Source organism: Pseudorasbora parva, chromosome 15, assembly GCF_024679245.1.
Source record: "Pseudorasbora parva isolate DD20220531a chromosome 15, ASM2467924v1, whole genome shotgun sequence".
In the NCBI taxonomy this organism is placed as follows: Eukaryota; Metazoa; Chordata; class Actinopteri; order Cypriniformes; family Gobionidae; genus Pseudorasbora; species Pseudorasbora parva.
The window spans coordinates 29,256,234-29,279,301 of record NC_090186.1 but is presented as its reverse complement, the minus strand read 5'-3'; the positions used below and the strand labels follow the sequence as shown (position 1 = coordinate 29,279,301).

General features: G+C 38.5%; 1 protein-coding gene across 3 annotated transcripts in view; it reads left to right on the top strand.

Annotated features, from left to right (window-relative positions):
• usta (uronyl 2-sulfotransferase a) overlaps positions 1-23,068 on the top strand; it is a 66,792-nt gene that overhangs the window by 29,297 nt on the left and 14,427 nt on the right. Inside the window, exons 2-3 of one of the 3 annotated variants that reach the window (XM_067418606.1) lie at positions 9,849-9,892; positions 19,589-19,756. In XM_067418606.1, coding sequence (XP_067274707.1) covers positions 9,849-9,892; positions 19,589-19,756 — 212 coding nt within the window. Of the gene's footprint in view, positions 1-9,848; positions 9,893-16,561; positions 16,736-19,588; positions 19,757-23,068 lie in introns of those variants that run through there. The other 2 variants (XM_067418607.1, XM_067418608.1) reach the window with 2 other exon arrangements.

The following is a 23,068-nucleotide window of genomic DNA, read 5'->3' as shown; positions in this document are numbered from 1 at the left end:
TTTGATTTAGAGCTCATACTCTTAGTTTAGTGGATTTATAGGGAATATCTGTTGTATCTGAGGGTCTGGTTGCCCTCCACAATGGAATAATCCAATAGCTTTTGCGTTCATTTTATTCACTCATTCTGTGATATTTGTTATTACAGAGTGAGCAGAAAACATACACATGTGCTGCACATGTGCAGCCTATGTTATTTAGAGCTGGAGGGAGTGGTGTGTGTGGTTGTCTGTGTGGGAGTCTGTGTCTGTATGAGAGAGAATGCATATTCTAGAGCAGGACACTTCCTCACATGTATTTCCTTTTTACTCCTGTTGACCTGTATTAGCGGCTTTCAATAAACCTGTTGTTTGCCACATACAGTGCAGTGACATGATTTAGGTTATGTAAAAATGTGTTTTTAAAGCAAGAGTCATAGTTTTGTTAAATGTTATTTACGTACTAGAGATCTGCACACAAAATCAAGGCCAAGCCATATTGCACCGTGTAATTGTGTGAACTCTTATTTTATGATGTTTATATGCTATACACACACAGTAACCCGCATGTTTCAGTAAAGGGAGTATAAGTTAGTATCTCTGCTAAGATAGCATATTATTTCTTTGATAAACTACTTTGGTTCTTGAAGTCACTGTAAACATTCTTTTAGGGTGCACTGATGTTAAAATTATGTCAGACTCAAATAAGCTTGTGTAGTTATATTAATTTCTTCATTTTATAGTTGATAATCACAGTGGTCAAGAAAAACAGGCTAGACTTTTGAGGTCATTATCATCAACCCAACATAGCAATGCAAATTCAAGCTCATAAACAAAGAAGAGAGAACCAGTTGCAGTGACATACTGAACTGAACTAAAGTAATTTGGCCTTGAGAACCGTCATGTGCTGAACAGGGCATTTCCAGTACTTCTCACCCATCTCTTCTGGACACATAGTCAGAATAAATTGCTTTCTTAGAAGAAAATATCAGAGACTTCAACTAAACCCTGTGTAACATCATAGCACATTCTGTGCACAATAAGCCACAGAGGACAACCGTAATTCAAAATAAAGGCAACAATTCATACGTGCTAAATATATGTATCCCATGGTACACTTCACATCCTTTTAACAGCAACTGGCCATATTGTAAAAGGATTTGAATCATTTACAGTTTCTCCACGGGCCATTACAGCCACAGGGTAGAGCATTCCCCATATGATGATAAATCTATACTAGCATAACCAATGTTTAACACAATTTCGATCTGCTCCATAGACAACAAACACAAAATCGTTCACATAAACGAATAAAGATGTGTCATACGCATCAGCAGCTCTTTTTAATAAGTGTTGCCGTTAAACATCACACTATTACACCATATGGCAATGACAAAGTCATAGTTGATAAGAAAATGTATATTTCAGAGCTCGTATGATTAGTTGTGGGAGATTTTGAGCTACACGTGACAGAGATCCAAATCACCACCACATGTGTCCTGGTTTTGTGAGCGAAAGCTCATTCGTCTTGACAATGAGGCAGAGCTGCTGTCCCTCTCTCCATCTTCAGGATCTTGTCAGCTGGACTTGGAACTGAAACATGTGTTTAGTACCAGGAAATTGAGATTGAAGCCATTGCTGCTATCTTATGAACCCCAGTACCGTTACATTTTCCTTGCAATCAGAGGTTATTTTGCAAGTAAAAGACATCCAAACTTAATGCTGGGTTCAACGCGGGGCTGAAAATATGCATTACAAAAAGTATGAACTACTCCAGTTGACCCGCAGGATCACATCACAATTTCTTGTGCTGACAGGTTTACTTGATCTATTAACGGTCTCTTAGTATTTTTCTCGGTGCTCCAGTGAGTTTTTAATGTGTTGATGGCTCTGTTTGACATGCACAGATTCCAGCACGTTTGGTCAATTCCATGTGTCTCCCTTGCCTCCTGAAACTGTGGGAAACTAGGGATTTGTATCTGAACATGATTGGATGCGTTTCTTAAGGCAGTGCTACAACAAGCTGATGGCTGAGTTTCTGTCAGCTGAGTTTTTAGAACAAATCTTAGTGGGTTTTTTTTTTTTTGGCAACATGCTGCACAAATAGCAATCAATGAGATTTGTTTTAAAGGGTGACGCATGCAGATACCGTGTTTACCTTGTTTGATTTATATGTGCAAAACAGCCTAAATGAAATCTGATCATCATAAAAAGTGATTAATATCTCTTCCGAAGATGGATTAAACCGCTCGATTCACATGGATTACTTTTAAGATGCCTTATTTGTGGATCTTTTAAGTTTTGGTTACCTGGACTTTCAAAAAAGGACAAACCTCTTAAATGTCATGAAACATATCTTAATTTGGCAAAAGTCTTATGGGTTTGGAACAAGTGAGGGTCAGTAATGATGACTTTTTATTTAGATAGTGAATGAATATTTAAAAAATTGTGTTGTCTTTAGCAAATTTCAAAATGTATATGCATTTTTGTAATTTTTGTTCTTTTTTACTTTATTTAGACAAAATAGTATAGATTTTAATATCATTTAAGATATTTATGATATAATCTTACTAGCCCTCTGGGTAAATTACCATTGCGTCTTTGACTAAAGCACTTGAGGAAGTGTCGCTCCGTGTGTGGCAGTGTATTGTAAGTTGTGGCTATGTTGACCATAGGGACACACATTTAAAGACAAGTTTAAAGGAATAAATGCCACACCCTCCCTTTTACTATCAGTAGACTTGCTGAAATGAAAATACCTCAGCGTTAAAAATGCAGCTGGGTTACTGTTTGTCTTGTTGCTTAGGAAATAAAGACCCTCCAGCTTCTTCTGCCACCATATGTTGCTTTTTGTCTTGCTACTGATTTTCTTTTTACCTGGTTTATTGATGTCACAATTCTGTTTTGTAGCAGCCCTGGTAAAAGTGACTGTGAGTCTATGGGGATGGATCCGTTTCATACAGACAAGGAAACTTACAACAGTTGGCAGTCAGTTTACTCCACAGCTTACTCAAATCCCATGGTCATTTCCTTTGGGTATTACTTAGTAAGCCATGCGTATGTGCGTAAGTAAACTAGCATGTGTGTCGGCCATTTGTGTTAATGTCATCTGAGGCTTCTGTCGAAGTGCATTAGGGTTTCATACACTGTGGTTTTTGGTATTAACCTTGAGTTGCACCTGTGCTTATAAAATACTTTTCTTACCGATTAAATGATTTATTTTTATTTTCTTCCTATTTCTCAGCCATAGATGTTTGTGCATCAGAGGCCAAAGGTCATGTTTAAGTTGACCATTTTCAACAGAATTTTCCTGGTTTATTCCAGGAGTTCAGATGTGCTTGGCCAACCCCAGTAAAGTGCTGTGTGGGAGGCGGTGATGAGGAAAGCACATGACGATATTTGGATTTGATGACTTGCTACAAATGTTGCTATTTTGCACAGTCATAAAACCAACAAACGTCTGTTCTAGAGCAAATCTGCAGAAAATCTCTCAATGGAATCTCCCTTCAGAAGTTTTATTTGGCATATTTCCTGTCACTAAACGCTGACAAAAGAGTTTCAAGCTACAGTGCAGTATGTATTCACAGGGTTTTGTCAGTCTCTTTTGAATGGCCCTTGGGTCCAGAAACTGGAGGTTTGTCACTTGTTGTCATGATAAAAGTCTATAGCAATTCCAGTAAAAGACAGAGTAAATGTTTCATGATTAACTTGAATACAATCTTTTTCTCTGTTATATAACATTTCCTTGTGTTAGTTCTGCTTCTAATTAGCTGTGGCTTAGCTTCTTAACTTCTCTACTTGACCTCCTCTTATTGACATTTATCATGAACATAAGTTAACAATGTTTACTCCAGTGCAACGGTCACACACAAACACCATTTACAAGTTTGGGGTTGGTAAGATTTTTATGTTTTGTAAAGATGTAAAGATAAAGTAGCAATGTGAAATATTACAATTTCAAATTAAATAATTTTTATTTTAATATATTTGTTATATCCCTGTGTGGGCAAAGCTGAATTTCAGCATCATTACTCCAGTCTTCAGTGTCACATGATCCTTCAGAAATTATTCTAATATGCTGATTTGGTGCTCAAAACATTTCTTATTATTATCAATGTTGTTCTGCTTTATAATTTCAAAAGAACAGCATGTATTTTAAATGGAAATCTTTTGTAAAATTGTAAATGAACGTCCTAAAAGTATGTTCTCTTTTTGTGAAGAAAAAGTACATACTTTTGAGTGTGTAGCAGTATGGAAGCTTCGGGACTACTTCGTCATCTTTAACGGACTCTGTCGCTTAGTTACATGCATCCCATAACCGTTTAAACTGCCCTGTCAATCATCGTCAGATCCGTCACAGTTAAAATACTTCACATTCAGTTTCATTTACTACAGTATGGGAGAGTAATGTAGCCGCTGGTTTGCCACTTGTGTGTCTTTAATGCAGAGACTCTCCTCGTGTTTGCAGTTTAAATATAATGATGCATTTAAAAGTTAATGGCCAAAAGTTTCATTACAAAAGTTCACAATGCTGCTGAAGGTGAAATACAATGTGGATAGCACTGAATAATACATATATTTTCGTCAGGTTAAATACTGATAATTGATCACTCAAACCTTTATCCAAACTTAACCATCTGACTCACACATCCGTCATGTTTGTAGTTTTTTTAACACTTTTTATCCCCGTTTGTACTTTGTAGTTCTAATCGAATCCTCGTCCAACTCGCAATGAGTTGTGGGTAATATCAGCCATTAGAATGTGCATCGATCCGCACTTCGAATTCTGACTGGAAATAGTAGACCATCCGGATATCTTTGGAGTACTCTTTTCAACATACTACGATTTGGGACATACTAAATCTATTTTCGAATACTATTTAGTATGGATAGTATGCGAATTGGGACGCAGGGTTACAGATTGTTTTACCCATGAGTAGGTATATGTCACTGTACTCAAAACTCCTAAGCAGCATGGCTCAATGAATTATGAAGATCCCTTGCTCAGTGTGTGAGGAGTAGTGAACACTCCATGGAGATGTTATGCATAAGTGTGGTGTTCCTTTGAATCAAAGCCTCATAAATGAAGAGCTTAAATCAGTCATTCCCATGCTAACATTAGACTCAAGCCACCTTATAAATCCTGACACAGCTTTCTAGGCTCCTAAGAACTTGGACCTCACTAGATGATGGTTCCTAAAACAACTTAACATAGCAATTATTTATTTTTAAAAAATGAAAGCAGATGTCCTTCAACTCTACCACACTTGGCAGGTGGTAACAGGGTGAGACCTATAGAATAACAGTCCAGGGTGGAGACTCTTAAACCCCCCACTGTCATTAGACGGATGGGCTAATGTTGGGCCACTCCTACATACTAAATGAAAGGGTTGAGCGAAGTCTGACCACATACGGCTATGAGTGCTTGTGTCACCAGAGTAATACTGCATACTGCTTTACGCTGTAGGGGAAAACTGCATATAATGGTGTCTGAAATAAAGAAATACTTCTCTGATGTTATTTAAACAGGGTGTGTTTAACCAGACTGATGTCATTATTTCAGGACCCTCTAGCCCTCAGCCATATGTTTTTGTCTCAGTCATGTTAGTATTGCCTACACACCAGGAGGAGTGTGAGAGTGCATAAGTGTGCTGTCAGCCTGTCTGTCACACACCCTCTAAAGCACTTACTTCACTGAGTACAGTGCATCTGTGAGACCTTGGGATCAATTAAGGCTTGTGTAAGGTTGTAGTTTAAGCATGTTCTTGTGGACTGAAGCAAATAAACAATCAGTTTTTTTTCTTAAAGGGGTCCTATAATGCCCCTTTTTACAAGATGTAAAATAAGTCTCTGATGACCCCAGAGTGTGTATGTAAAGTTTTAGCTCAAAATACCCCACAGATCATATTTTCTAGCATGTTAAAAATTTAATTTTTGGGGGGTTAGCAAAAACATGGAGGTTTTTGTGTGTTCCTTTAAATGCAAATGAGCTGCTGCTCCCGGCCCCCTTTACTTTTAAGGGCTCATGTTAGTAGCTCCAATTACCTCATAAAGATAAGCACTGAAAATGTCCGAAACAGTTTAGCCTTTTATGTTCAAACCAGAGTCAGACAATGATGGAGAGACTCAAGAAGCGACAACATTTAGAATGCAATGTTTCTGAATGACTAGTTGATGAATTTATGTAGTTGACATGGAGTTAATGATTTGCATATTTTGTAATTTCCTGTTGGAACTGTTGTAAAATGCCTAAAGAGTCAGAGAATATATACATAAAGATAGAACAGGTATAGTTTAGTTTAATTACTAATTATGACTAATGTTGTCATCTTGCTTTTATGACATGCTATGTGTGTTACATACTGTATTGCAATAAATGTGAAAAGACGGATGCGACAGCTTGAGCAGACTCCTAAATGTGCTCTACTACAACAACTCTTCCTCTTACCAACACTATGACAATAGGCATATAAATGAAAAGAAAGCGTAATACTCTACACTGTGTGTGTATGAATGTATGTATGTATGTATTAGGGGTGTAACGGTACACAAAACTAACAGTTCGGGACACACCTCGGTTATGAAGTCACGGTTTGGTACAGGTACCTTAATAAATATGAATTCATGTTTATTCTTTAGAAAAAGATGATCTCATTCACTTGTCTCATGCGCTCTGCTGCCCCTTGAACTGACTCGCCTAGATAGTGATCTCTCACGTCACATTAAAGAGCTTTAAAACGGCATTTATCGTTTGAATTTCATGATAACATGGGCTGAATACTTAATATATATACATGCACCGAAACAAAAGCCCTGTACCGAAACGGTTCAGCACAAATACGTGTACCATTACACCCCTAGTGTATATATTTTAACACGTATTTCATGGAAGTCTGTTGATGTATTATTTGAGTGTTGTCTGTCACTGACACTGTTTGCTTTGGGTGGTTGGCTTGCTTGGTCCATAAAATCAGATTAGACCAGCCTTTGAATGTTGAGCTAGATCCAGATGTTCAAGCATCACGACAATATTCTACCTGCGGTCAAAGATTATTACGGGATGTGATTCAAAATTGTTGACTGGATGAAAATAGCCTGTGGGTTTTGTGTTTTGTGTACCTCACGACCGAGACGTCGACCCTTTGGGGCTTCCTGTTCGGCCTCTGGAGTATTTCTGGCTCTCCTCATCTCTAAACCATACTTTCCCCAATTTCATAACTCTAATTAAACATTACATGCCGAAAGCATGCGTTTATGGAATTCCGACACAAACAACAGCATTCCTAAGCCAAGCCAAATGCGTTGAGAATTCCATTTTAGAGAATGTTTTGCTTTGTGAAAGCCAATAAAGGATCATTTGCGTGAAATTATTGATTTTATTTTTAAGTGTTCCTGCTGGGGACTTTAATGTTTGTGAGTATTGCAAGTTAGTGGCTTTTTCCATCAATGTCATTATGACTTTTTGTGTCTTAATTTTAGGTTATTAATGATCCTCTCATAAGCAAAGCTAGCTTTGAACCAGCTTCAACACAGCCCATAAACAAAGTAGACAGAAATGCACCGCTGCTTGATTCCTTACCAGCCTTAACCCACTCTGTTTCATGCAACTGGCCTATGCTGCTAATCATTGCAGAAGTCCTCTGTTTATGTTTTTGCATTTCTGCTGCTTTGGTCTCCAATTATTTCCAAGCCTGGCGACCTGAATGACTTGCTTGGAGTCTGAGAATCTGACCCCAGACAACTGCAGCCGGGATTGGTAGTTAGTGCAGGTTCTAATTGGCTTTGAGGGATTATGAAGGTCCAATATCAGATGAAGTGCAATGCAGACCAAAGCCTGGTCCCAGGGTGCCGGCATGGGGGGCAAACGGTGCACTTGGGCTTTCGTGGATAATTGAGCAAGCCTTTTTCTTTTATTTAAAAAATCATTAGGATATTAAGTAGATCATTTTCCATGAAGGTATTTTGTAAGTTTCCTACTGTAAATATATCAAAAATGTATTATTAGTAGTAACACGTGTTACTAAGGACTTTGTTTCGACAACTTTAAAGACGATTTTTCTCAATATTTAAACTTTTTTTCACCCTCAGCTTCCAGATTTGGATCTCTGCCAAATATTGTCCTAACAAACCATAACTCAATGGAAAGCTTATTTATTCAGCCTTCAGATGATGTATAAATCTCAATTTCAAAAAATGCATGCTTTTGCCTGGTTTTGTGGTCCAGGATTGCATATATGGATGCTTAGATTAAATCAACTTCCTCATGTATTTTGAGTCAGCAGTAAATGTAGTTTACACCTAGTGAGTGTGGTTGAAGATATGGCCCTGTTAACAAGATCTCAGTGCTGACAACGCTAAAACAGGAACATGAGGTCTGAAGGATTCGGCTGATAGATTAGAGAAACTGAGATAGAATCCCCTTGACGTCATTTAAAGAATACAACTGTATTATTTATTTATTGACGGCAATTATTACATTTATTCGGCCAGGACAAATTACATTGATCTAAAAAATGACATTTATAATGTTAAAGAATACTATTTCAAAATAAGTTCTAGTCTTCTGATCCTCATCAATGGCCTTGTTTGCATAAAGGGATCATGAATTGAGAAATCAAATGTTCTATTCATAAATAAGAGGTAGGGATGTTAAACTGACCACAAATATTTGAAAGGTATAGTGTAGTGTAAATAATTCAGTAAACACAAAATTGTCTCTCAAGAGATTGACTTTTATTTGCATACAGTGTGTCACATGCTGAAAGATGTTACATTACTGCCACCATCAGTCTGGGACAGTATATTCTCTTTGGTGTTCCTTATGTTTGTTTGTGATATATCTGTGCCGAAAGCTATTCAAGATTTATGACTTCTTGCTCAGAGGATGAGAACGCATCCATCTCTGTCTATGAATATCTCATTCTTTTACTCCTCCTCATACTGAGAAAGTTGAAGATAGGCTGAGAAGTATAGCAGCTCTGTGTTGCTGGATGAGTTATTTATTCAGCAGACAGACACAGGCAGAGCACAACAGATAGAATTAAAGGAGCAGTGCACCTTAATGTGTAAATGAAAATACTGTCATAATTTACTCATCCTTGTGTCAGTCAAAACCTGCAGGACTGTCTTTCTTGCATGCAACCCAAATTGAAATGTTTAGCTATATGTCTGAGCTGTTCTATTCAACACGGTGAAAGTGAATGGGGACCAGCTCAAAAAAGCACCATGAAACCATCATAAAAGTGGTGTGCATGACTTCAGACTTCAGACAATTTTATGTGAGTAACAGACCGAAATGTAAGTTATGATTCAATGAAAATCTAGCTTGACATCTGTGGTCACCATTCACCTTCATTTTGTGGAAAAGAGCAGCTTGCACGTTTCACTATAAATGTTTAATTTTCCTTTTAGAAAGTAAGTTGTGCAGGTTTTAAAAAAACATGAGGGTGAGTGAATTGGGAATTATCATGTTTTGGATGAACGATCCCTTTAATACAGGAAGAACATCACCGATTCCAGCATGGCATCTGGAGTGGAGGTTAAAGAGGAGACTCTTGATTGAGATGAATGAGTGTCTCCTTTTTTTAGCCACTACTGAACCACAGAAGGCATTGCATTAAGAGTCTGTTTCTATCTCAAACACCCACAGAAACACACTTCTTCCGTTTCCTCATAGTGGATTTCATTTGGCTCCATGTGGATTTTCATTCCTGATACATCTCAGATGCTGAATCTGCTCTATTCTAAAATAGTTTTTCACTGAATGTGCTAAAAAAAATTGTTTTGTCTGCATTGTTCTCTAAGCTTATGATTTACTAAATAACAGATGTTTTATGTAAGCAGCTCACTCTGACACTCAATTTTCTTCACAGGAGAATCCACTTTTGTTGACGACCACGGACCTCCTACACCAAGGGTAAGCTGTTTTTTTTTTTTTTTTTTGCATTATCAAACTGTTTTTTTCTCTTGTTTTCCTTCTAAACTGTACTGTACAAAACATCCCTGTCTGCGGAGACTGTCCTGTTATTTTGGCCTTCCCACACTAGAGGAAAACATTTCAAGACTTGACAGTGACTAGAATGTCTCAAGTACACACACACATCCATTCATTCACTTTTAACAACCCCATGAAATTGCTTGATAAATGCGTTGTTATTTCCTATGTTGATATACTTCCTCATGAAACAGGAAGTTTGAGTGGTACATAGCAAGTGATTATCAGTTTAAATCACAGTCTGGCATGACGGAGGTGCTATGCATGGTTTTACTTGTGGTTATCGTGATCTACAAATGTATGGTACTATTGAAGACCAATTTTAATAAAAAGTAGAAGTTCTAACTCAGACAGCATATTTAGATTTTACCCTGTAAATAGAGGTTGTGTTACGTTTTTTACAAATGTAAATTTATTTTCATTAACAAAAACCATTCAAGCTACTTTTGCCATCTACTAAAATTATTGTCAAATGTGCATTTCTAAGAAACAAAATCAGTAGTAATAATAATTGATAATTATTTTAAAAAAAAAATGTTGGTGCTACCAAATCTGAGCAGGAAAAAAACTCTTTAGTGTTCTGTTTGTTTGTGTTAATCCAGTCGCTTAAAAAAAGACACTTTCTTTTTGCCATCTTCACAAACAAGCTGGACAGCTGCTTGTACTGGAGCACCAGAGGTTACTATGGCTCTGTTCACACTACTGTATTTGAAATTTCACACACAGTTTTGTTATTTATGGGAGTGACAACCACATTCTATCACCTGTAATTTTTGGAGACTCACAACCGCATTCTCTGAAAATCCCTACTAAGTTTTTAATGATCATATGCTGGTGATGGGCGAGAAACCTGGGGAGCCGAACTTCAAAAAGCCATAGGTTTCTGACCAAAGGTAGCCTTCCCCTAGCGTGAACTTTTCTCACTAACTTAAACCACTGACTGCTGCAGCTTCTGATTGATTTTAGAGAAAAGAACTGCCCACAACTGCTGGTCTAGTAAAAATTTTCTCCATAATAATAGCTTATAGGTGAAAGTAGCCGTGTTTCCAGTCTTGGGAGCATCAAAAGTTTGCAGTTACGATGTTTTGCAGTGTTCAACAATTTAGCCAATCACAAACATATCTGTTGCTTTCAGTGGAATGAAGTGTTAGGTGCACCTCTCTAAATCATTGAATTCAGGTGTTCCAATCACTTCTATGGCCAAAGGTGTATTACCTCAAGCACCTAGGCATGCAGACTGCTTTTACAAACAATTGTGAAAGAATGGGTCACTCTGCAGGAGCTCAGTGAATTCAAGTGTGCTATTTTGATAGGTTGCCACTTGTGCAACAGGTCCATTTGTGAAATTTCCTTTCTACTATATATTCCATGGTCCAACAGCAACTTAGCCACAAAGTGGTAGGCACATAAAATCTCAGCGCATGCTGAGGTGCACAGTGTGCAGAAGTTGCCAACTTTTTGCAGAGTCAATTGCTGCAATCTCACGGTCGAATCTTCATGGGTGTTATGAAACGAGGATCATACCATTTTGGCAATATGGGGATGCTGAATGTTTTAAAGACGTGGCACGGCGTTGAGCTTCGCGTCTGGTGTGCGACCCCTTTAAGGGCGCTGAGCTTTGCACCGCGAAGTGCCGTGCCTTTAAAATTCAAACAAATTCAATGAGTACACACACTGGCGGTGGCATTCATCGCCTGTCTGCGGCAACTCAGGAAGTTGTTTAAAATCCTGCTGTGTCACAGAGTGCCATTTTATAGTTTTATTTTAAATTTATATTATTTCCCTCAAATCGTCAATGTACATACTGATTTCACCCTATGCTACAAGATACACCCATCGTGCAGCTCTTCTGTCTTAAGTCGATTCAAAATTGAGCTTGTACGTATATAATGTGCGCTGAGCTTTGCGTCGGGTGTGAGATACCTGAGGCGGCGCTGAGCTTTGCGTCCGGTGTGAGATACCTGAGGTGGCGCTGAGCTTTGAGTCCGGTGTGAGATACCCGAGGCACTGAGCTTAGCGTCCGGTGTGAGATACCTGAGGCGGGACTGAGCTTTGCGTCCGGTGTGAGATACCTGAGGCGGGACTGAGCTTTGCGTCCGGTGTGAGATACCTGAGGCGGCACTGAGCTTTGCGTCCGGTGTGAGATACCTGAGGCGGCGCTGAGCTTTGAGTCCGGTGTGAGATACCCGAGGCACTGAGCTTAGCGTCCGGTGTGAGATACCTGAGGCGACGCTGAGCTTTGAGTCCGGTGTGAGATACCTGAGGCGGCGCTGAGCTTTGCGTCCAGTGTGAGATACCCGAGGCGGCGCTGAGCTTTGCGTCCGGTGTGAGATACCCGAGGCGGCGCTGAGCTTTGCGTCCGGTGTGAGATACCCGAGGCGGCGCTGAGCTTTGCGTCCGGTGTGAGATACCTGAGGCGGCACTGAGCTTTACGTCCGGTGTGAGATACCTGAGGCAGCATTGAGCTTTGCGTCCGGTGTGAGATACCTGAGGCGGCACTGAGCTTTGAGTCCGGTGTGAGATACCCGAGGCACTGAGCTTAGCGTCCGGTGTGAGATACCTGAGGCGACGCTGAGCTTAGCGTCCGGTGTGAGATACCTGAGGCGACGCTGAGCTTTGCGTCCAGTGTGAGATGCCTGAGGCGGCGCTGAGCTTTGCGTCCGGTGTGAGATACCTGAGGCGGCGCTGAGCTTTGCGTCCAGTGTGAGATACCCGAGGCGGTGCTGAGCTTTGCGTCCGGTGTGAGATACCTGAGGCGGCGCTGAGCTTTGCGTCCAGTGTGAGATACCTGAGGTGGCACTGAGCTTTGCGTCGGGTGTGAGATACCGGAGGCGGCGCTGAGCTTTGCGTCCGGTGTGAGATACCCGAGGCATTGAGCTTTGCGTCCGGTGTGAGATACCTGAGGTGGCACTGAGCTTTGCGTCGGGTGTGAGATACCTGAGGTGGCACTGAGCTTTGCGTCCGGTGTGAGATACCTGAGGCGGCGCTAAGCTTTGCGTCCAGTGTGAGATACCTGAGGCGGCCCTGAGCTTCGCGTCCTGTGTGATATACCTGAGGCGGCGCTGAGCTTTGCGTCCAGTGTGAGATACCTGAGGCGGCGCTGAGCTTTGCGTCCGGTGTGAGATACCCGAGGCATTGAGATTTGCGTCCGGTGTGAGATACCTGAGGTGGCACTGAGCTTTGCGTCGGGTGTGAGATACCTGAGGTGGCACTGAGCTTTGCGTCCAGTGTGAGATACCTGAGGCGGCGCTGAGCTTTGCGTCCGGTGTGAGATACCTGAGGCGGCGCTGAGCTTTGCGTCCAGTGTGAGATACCCGAGGCACTGAGCTTTGCGTCCAGTGTGAGATACCTGAGGCGGCCCTGAGCTTCGCGTCCTGTGTGAGATACCTGAGGAGGTCACTCTGACACTTTAGCTATAAGAAAAAAACATTTCATTATTTTACCACTACAGTTGATCACTAACTAATAACTAAAATCAAACGAGTGCAATTACAATAAATAAATACAATTGTAGTTTTATTCTCTTCCAGTGCCGTAACATGAATCTCGAAGACATAAGGCTCTCACGACGCAATTAAAATAAGCTGATAACAATTTTTTTCTCAAATCAAATTTTGTTGCAATATTTTCCTGTTTAACACTGCAAAGCAGCTTTGAAACAATCTTCATTGTAAAAGTGTAATATAAATAAAGTTGACTTGACATGTAATGTAAAGGCAAGCATCCCAAAACTTTCGGCAATATAGTGTATAATCCATTTAAAAAAAGGCATTGAAAGTAAAGGAATTTTTTTCAACAGAACATGTACCAATCTATAAATGTCCCTAAGTAATAATGTTTTGTGTGGATCTGACGAGAGAGAGAGAGAGAGAGAGAGAGAGAGAGAGAGAGAGAACAAACTTGATTTAATATGAGTGTCATTACACGCACTCTGCAAAAGAGGTTAAGCTCAGTGAAAGTTTCAGCTGGGATTGCTCAGAGGATGAACGATGGGTCTGTTTCATTATAGTAGGGTTGAAGCCATCACTGTGGTCGGTCTATGGTTTTTATAGAGACTTGTTGAAAAAGGAGTCATTATATGTGTTATAGGACACAGTTGTTTTAAGATGAGTCTCAAAACACTTGTTACTTGTGCGAGACTGAATGAACTTGGTTCGATCTCCCTGTAGAATGATTTATAACTGTGATTTTAATCAGTGTTTTGTGGTCAATACTAACTCCAAATTGTAACTCATTTCTCTGCGCTACTATTTGCTTTTGGTTTTCTATTTGTTTTTTGTGTCTCTGCTATGAAATGGGTTCAAATGATTCAGAGACTTTGGAATGCTGGAATGATACATAGTACTGTGTGTGTGTGTGTGTGTGTGTGTGTGTGAGAGTGCGCTGGCATATGGAAAAAGAGTCCAGAAGAGAACAGGAGAGGGGGGTCCACCCATAAATATATTCTTGTGAAGAAAGGTACAAACAAACAAACGTTTTTTTTTTTAATAGAGGGATTGTTCTGTAAAAGTATTGACATATCCTGTATTGAATATACACACTCTAACTGTAAAAATAAGTCTTTATTTACAGTTTATGCAATAACCTGCCTCATGAGAGCAGTGCTATAAAACATGAAACATTCTAATAATCATCCCATAGTGAATGTTTAGTGTTTTAAACAATGTCAAAGGGGAAGTTTTGTAGTACGTTATATTTTCTAGTATCACGTTTTCACTTTACAATCCAGAAATCAAGTTATAGCATTTATATGGACATTTGGAAGTAAAAGTGGATGGAGATGAGAAACAGAACTCCTTAAAACACTCATCTTTGACCCTGAGCCACAAAGACAGACAAAGATGAGACTGTGTGCATCAGCAGCTGTCCAAAGACAGAGATTGAAATAGAAACAGACTCAAACATAAATATTAAATTATTATAGTGGTCAAGTTTGATTTTATTTATTAAAGGCAAACTATGTTTGCTTTATGCCTGATTTGCTTTGGTAACAGAGCTGTACTCTGGGTTAGGAATGGCATAGTAGCACACTAGATTCATTATTCCACTGTTTTTATCTATATCTACATGTATTATTATATTTAATTCAGCCTTCATCAAATTATAAAACTGACTGCCATAAGCACATCACAAGTCAATTTAAGTGGTTAACTTAAAATGTAAAAAAGGTCTTACCCTAGAGACAGATGTGGTTGAAATCACACACACACACACGCGCACACGCACGCACGCACAAGTTTAATGTGTGCATTTGTATACATTTTCGTCCCATTTTTACCAGGAATGCTTCTCTTTATATAATAATAATAATAATAAATTTTATTTATAATGCACTTTATATTAAACAAAATCTCAAAGTGCTACAGAATTAAAAAAAAAAAAAAACAATCAACAACAATAAATAAATAAAACCGAAAAATAAAATAAAATAAATTTAACAAGTGGCAAGTCAATTAAAAGTCAATTAAAAGCTCTGCTAAAAAGGTGGGTTTTAAGACCACGCTTAAAAGTATCTATAGTCTGTGGAGTCCGCAGGTGGTCAGGGAGAGCATTCCACAGACTAGGGGCTGCAGAGCAGAAGGCCCGATCCCCCATAGTACGGAGATTGGCTGTGGGAGTTTTGAGGCGATACAGCGAAACAGAGCGGAGGTTACGAGTGGCTGTTTGTGTGGTGAGGAGTTCCTTGAGATAGGAGGGAGCATCACCATGGATGCACTGGTGGGTAAGGAGAGAGATCTTGTACTCGATCCTGAATGACACAGGAAGCCAGTGGAGTGATTTTAGAATGGGGGTGATATGGTCGAATTTGCGCACCCTCATGAGGATCCTAGCAGCGCTGTTCTGAATACACTGCAGCCTCTGGAGATTTTTGCTAGGGATGCCAATAAGGAGCGCATTGCAGTAGTCCAGCCTGGAGGAGATAAAGGCATGGACAAGCTTCTCCGCATCAGCCAGTGATAGAATGGGACGAAGTTTGGCAATGTTTCTGAGGTGGAAGAAGGAGGTCTTACACAGGTGTTTGATGTGCGCTTCAAAAGTAAGCTGTGATTCCATTCTGACCCCCAGATTCGTGACTGAATTGGAAAGAGGAATGACCTGATCAGAGAAAGCAATGCTGGTGATAACGGACTTCTGGACCTGAAGTGGAGTGCCGACTAGGATAGCTTCAGTTTTGGAGCTGTTTAGCTGCAGAAAGTTTTGCTTCATCCACGCCTTTATCTCATCTAGGCAAGTGATCAAAGTGGATGGTGTGAGGTCAGCAGAGGGAGATGAACTTGTCCTAAAGTAAAGTTGAGTGTCATCAGCATAGCAGTGAAAAGAAATCCCATGCCGGTTGATGAGACGGCCAAGGGGGAGCATGTAGAGGATGAACAGGGTGGGTCCGAGCACAGAGCCTTGAGGGACACCGCAGGTGACATTGTGTGACAGGGATGTAGCTTCTCCTAACGCAACATATTCAGTTCTCCCAGTGAGATAAGAAGAAAACCAGTTGTGGACCGAGTCAGAGAGACCAATGGTGGAATGTAAACGGTGAAGGAGGATGTTATGGTCAACTGTATCGAAAGCTGCAGTTAAGTCCAGGAGGATGAGAAGGGATGGGGAACCAGCATCTGCCGCCATCAAAAGATCGTTTGTGACCCTGACCAAAGCTGTTTCTGTGCTGTGTCCTGAGCGGAAACCAGACTGAAATTTCTCATAAAGATGGTTATGCTCCAAATGGACCTGAAGCTGTGCAGCAACAACTTTTTCCAGCACCTTAGAGAGGTATGGGAGGTTGGAGATGGGCCTGTAGTTGTCATATATACTAATACTAATGCAATGTGTAATTCAAAATACAGGTTAAAAAAAAACAATGCGGAAAAGTCCTTCATATTTATACAATACATTGTGCCCTATTTTTAGAGACTTTTTTTTTTTTTTTTACAGTGTAGGTATACCGGTCTATAAATGGACCTATTTTCCTAGTTCTTTGGTAGCTGAAACCCCCACAGTTACTAAAAGACCCCAAGCCAGCAATAATAACAACCAGTTTTATATCTCACAGCTGTGGAAAACACACAAATGCTGAACAGACGTTTACAGATCTAACAAGAAATCAACATGCCTACGCACACACAAACAAAACATACCAAAAATGCTACAGCAAAGTATGTTAGCTTCAGTCTCATCACAGGCCACTACCAGCATCTGCAACTCAACTGGTCAAATGTGATGCTATGGCTTCGAATCCTGTGCTGATTTTGCAGTGTTAAAATTAAAACTCAAATGCTGTGCAGTTGTTTTGAGTTAACACCTCTGCTAAATGCATTATTCTACACTAATGTTCAGAAGGTTATTATATTTTATTTTTTTATTTTTTTGAAAGTTGCCTTTTCTGCTTACCAAGACTGCATGTGTTTGAGCAAAACTATAGTTAATATGTAATTTTTTTTATTCCTGTGATGGCAAAGCTGGATTTTCATGCTTCAGAAATCATTTTAATATACTAATTTGGTTCTCAAGAAAATGTTCTTATTATTATCAATGTTGAAAACAGTGCTGCTTAATTTTTGTAGATTCAAAAGGACAGCATTTATTTGAAATACATTTTTAACAATATTAATATCTTTACTGTTTCTTTAAATCAATTTAATGCATCTTTGTTTAATACAAGTATTCATTTATTAAAATAAAGTATTACTGACCTTAAGCTTTTGAACGGTTGTGCATCTATAAAAGGCTTCTGAAAAGGAACCATCTAAAAATCGCAGGATTCATTTATTTTGGATTAGAATAGAAAGGACGTATAGAAGCATGATTATCTAAGAAGAAGAGTAAGACAGGAGTAAATGAAGGAGAGAAATGGAGATTAAGGAAAACAGGGTGGGGGAGAAATGGCAAGGCAGCTGGGCTCAGACAAGGCCTCTTATGTGTGTGCGAGGTGAAAAGAGGGCATTCTCTGTGAACTTGAACGCATTTGTTGTTTTGGGAGAGAGAGCAGTTTCACACTATGGAGTGTGAGTCTGGGAGAGACCGAATAATAAAAGGCTTTAGGGGGTCCTGAGACTCCCGACAGGATGGGGGTCTTGTTTAGGTAGTAACAAGGGAGTGTGTTTACAGACCTGAATAAAAGTGAGCGTGACTGCTGTACTTGAAAATCATGTCACACATTCAAACATACACATAGACTGCTAGAGCAGCTCTCTAAACACAGTTTCATCTTGGATGCTGGCCTGCAGGGAATTCCATTCGTCTTTTCACCCTGGATCTAGGAATTTAAACATTTACTCTTTCTTAAAGAGTCATTCTTAGCAGGGCCGTAACCACCATAGACATTGAGGGGGACAAGTCCAGCCCCAATTATTAGAAATGGCCAAATTGTCCCCCACCCAATATTTGTAATTTTTGCACTTCTTTGCTGCACTTCATTATGCATTATGTTAGGATGACAAAAAAGTTAATTTTTTAGTCTGGTTTGCCTCAGGTCTAACGGCGATCGTCAATGTAAAAATGATTGAGATGGCCAGTCAAATCAAAGTAGGCAGGGTTTAAGTTCTCTTTTCATTCTCGGGACTAAATATATATATTTGATGCAAATATTGTTCATAAATAATCCCAAAAGTATTATTTCCCAACAAGTATTAGAACTTAAAAAAATTTCGCTGTTCTGTTCTTTATGCTTTATAAAAATGTTTAAAAAAAAGCATTTTTTCTATTTAACATAATCTAGAACTTGACTTAAAGGGATAATTATGATGATAAATATTAAACTATATAGTTCTTTAGCAGATTTTTCCCTCTTCATATACTTATTGATCTTTTTATATCTGTAAAAACATTCTGTATTTGATGCCTTAATTAACTTCTAGCAAACAAACTATATATATTTTTTGTTACTAGATTTTAGTATAGATCTCTTTAATCATTTAATATTTATTGGTCAAACATAAAATTGAATGAATGAATGTTCGAGTTTGGAGAAATGTTTTCTAAGCATGTGTTTATTGTTGGTTTTATACAGTCAGAAGTGGAGGGGGAAATGTATGGAAGCCCATTACCACCACTAAATATTTTTTTTTTTAAAAACAGTAATTGCAACTTTTTTTCTCAGAATTCGGACTCCCCCCCCCCCCCATTCAGAGTTATAAAGGCAGAATTCTGAGATATAAACTCACAATTATGTGATATAAAGTCGGACTTCATATTTATAAAGAATTTATTTCTCAGTCAGAATTGTGACTTTATATCACGCAATTGTGGTTTTATGTCTCAGAATTCTGACTTTATAACCTGCAATTTTGAGAGAAAATATTTCAGAATTCTGAAATAAGTTGCAATTACTCTTTTTATTTTTTTTATATAGTGGCAGTAACGGGCTTCCATAGAAATGTCAGATATTTAATTTATCACTATTTTATATTTTTTATTAAGCAAATATTGCTATTTACTTCAGTAGAAGTAATACTTAGAAGAGTTTAATAATTAGATTTAAACACTACTTTTGTTAGAATGATGAAAGCCAGATTGATTTTGGATTCTATAGTACTACAAATAATTTAGAGGAGCAAGCATATGCTGTTCTCAAATCTCTTTTCTTCTTCCTCCTATAACTATGTATTTTAATGTCTCTGTCTCTAGGAGCTGCCATTCCCAAGTCAGGTGATCTACAACAGAGTTGGCAAGTGTGGAAGTCGGACAGTTGTCCTGCTGCTGAGGATTTTGGCAGAAAAGCACCAGTTTAACCTGGTGTCCTCTGACATCCATAACAAAACCAGACTCACAAAGCATGAGCAGGTCAGTGGATGGGTGAGTGTGTGTCTGAGGCAACTAATGATAAAAAGCATACTGTGATGAAAACTTGCTGATGTGATTACTGATTACATAAAGGTGTTTGCCCAGGGAAATGCTCACTGAATGCCAGCAGCAGTGAAACTCGTCCGAATGACACTCATTGTGGAGGAAAAACACACACTTCTTCCTTTGCGGAGAGGAAAAGAAAATATTCTGTCATTCCGTTTGGGTAGAGTCAAGCCACCACACCTCCACACAACTAAACTCTATAAACCTATGAAAAGCTAAAATAAATAAGCTAATTAATTAACACTCATATATGATTGTTGAGTGGGAGCGTGAAATAAAAGTGACTAAGATGAATATTAAAACTTTTTAACTGTAAATCTGTCTATATCCCAGAATAAACTCAGAAAAACTATTTTTTTTCTGGACAGCATAGGACCGAACCCAAGAATAAAATCATTTTGTGAGTGATACATTATTCATAGGTTTTCGAATGTAAACTGGTTAGATGTACAGTAAATACTCAAAGCTAATATTAAATGTGTGTGTTTACAGGAGGAAGCTTAGAACACATACAGGTTTCTTTGCCATCAGAAAGACTAACTGTGCTAAATGCGCGTGTTCAGAAAGATATGAGAGCGGAAAACAGCCAATGAAAGTGATTCTCAGTGTGGTATCATATTTATAGAATGTTCCCAGACAGACATTTCCCAACCTATATGACTTTTTCATCTGTGGAATGTAAAAGATTTTCAAATTGCCTCTGTGTTTTTGTCCATGCAATGAAATATATCTGGACCCCACTGGTCTTTGAAATATCTTCTTTTGTGTTCTGTTTGAGACGGAGTTTACTTATCTGGGAATATTATATAATCAAATTTCCATACCCGGTTGGTGAAACTACTGTAAGAGTAAACAAGAAGGTGTGAATGTGCTGTATGAAAAGGTTAACCAGTTGGACTGTACTCAAGCACCTGTACACTGTAAAAAAAAAAAAAAAAAAAGTTATGACAACATATGTTTTTACATTGTTTTAACTCATCAAAATAAGTTAAAAAAATATTAAACTTGTTTTTATTAGTTATACAAGATGTAACTCATTTTTTAAAGTCAGTTTAACATAATTTAAGTTGAAATAACTTAAACATCCAAGGCGATTGTACTGCAAAAGTTAAAAATTTGCCTTTCTTTACAGTGTACATATAAATACTTCCTAAATAATCATAATAATGAGCAACATTTTTGAGTATTTATATTTTTCTATACAAAGTGTGGCTATATTTGAAGCTATACAGCTAAAACATAATATTTTGATTTGTTTAAAGGGTTAATTTACCCAAAATTTAATTGCCGTCATTAATGACTCACCCTTATGTCGTTCCACACCCGTAAGACCTCCGTTCATCTTCAGTGCACCGTTTAAGATATTTTAGTCCGAGAGCGTATCCAAGTGTATGCACACTATACTGTCCATGTCCAGAAAGGGAATAAAAACATCATCAAAGAAGTCCATATGTGACATCAGTTAGTTAATTAGAATCTCTTGAAATGTCGAAAACACATTTTGGTCCAAAATAACGACTTTATTCAGCATTGTCTCCTCTTCCTGGTTGTTTTCAATCCTCAAATAAATATTCAAACGGTCATGATGAATCAGCGGATTGATTCATGATTTGGATCGCGTGTCAAACTGCTAAAATCACGTGACATTGATGATTCATGCTGATTCATGACCGTTTGAATCTTTATTTAAGGATGAGGAGAAAAACAGGAAAGAGAAGAATGCTGAAGAAAGTCGTAATTTTTGTTATTTTTGGACCAAAATGTATTTTCGATGCTTGAAGAGATTCTAATTAACTGATGTCACATATGGACTACTTTGATGATGTTTTTATTCCCTTTCTGGACATGGACAGTATAGTGTGCACACACTTGGATACACTCTCTGACTAAAATATCTTAAACTGTGTTCTGAAGATGAACGGAGGTCATATGTTTCATATTTCTGTTGTGTTATTTGATTGCTTTTGTGACATTACAGTATTCTAAAATGTGGACATTATTTTGTAAAAAAATGAATACCTCAATAAAAAAGGGTTTAATGTCTTGTTTTGATATTTATACACAAGTAAAATGTAATAACCTGATAACATTGACCTTGTTTGGAGAATTAACCACATTAACTGCGCTTTGGCCATAATTAGTTAGCATAACATTTTTTGTACGCATTAAGTTTATTTCTCATTAAGTGTATTTCTCTGGCTGACAGCTGTGATTGTGACTGATGACCCGTTTGTTGCGTTGGAGCATCTGCAGTATCCTAAACAAATGCTAATTTCTCTGCGGGATAAGGATTATAAAACTCTCCTTCAGAGAAGAAAGCTTATTTTGTGTATAGAGGGGATGTTTAATATGTTTTTTAACAGACATTTCAATGAGACAAGAACAAATGAACCTCCTCTACATTAAACGATCCTAATGTTCACATCATTATGTGATTGTGTAGAACAAGGTTGTCATTAAAGGGGGATTTCATATTCAAACAAATATGAAAATTCTGAAGACTGCTCTTAACAAGCATATAAGAAGTAATTGAGTGACATTTCATTATCAGTGTCGAAAAAAGTTCTGCTTAATATTTTTGTGGAAACTGATGCTTCTGCACAAAATTCTTTGACGATTAAAACATTTTAGAATTAAGAACAATTGTTTATTAGTAAGCAAAATCTCAGGTCACACTCATGTTTATTCTGTCATGCCATTTATAATTAGACCTGTACATTTTTAATTAGCCTCAAAACACTAAACCACAGACCGCTTACCCAGTCACAACCTGAGGTGTTACTTGTGATGTGGTCCTGCCAACACCTCATATATCATTATTTTAGCGGTCAACTGCATGGACATGTCTGTGCCCATATAAGCGTTTACAGCACAGGAAATCTCATTAAGATGATGTCACTACCTCGGGTCGTTACAGCCAATGTGTATTTTGGCTTTGACACTGCGTTTGATAAAAGATTGAAGCTTAAGCGGGGCACTTGCTACAGTGTGGTAAGCCGTTTGATGGAGATGTGGGGCAAGAGAGGGAGGGATATAAAGAGGTTTAGGTTTTAGTATGAAATCTCAATTCTGAGGGTGGTCTTTTCAAAGCCGGAAACTTCTGGAACCTATTGTGTTCTGCTCTCTACACATACCGTCCTGGCACAGCAGACCAACATTACGCCATCCCACTCCTCATATGGTGATCTGTTATAGGGATTGTTAAGTCTCCTTATGCATGTGTAGGTATGTTTGTAGAGACCGTAACGTGCATTTAGG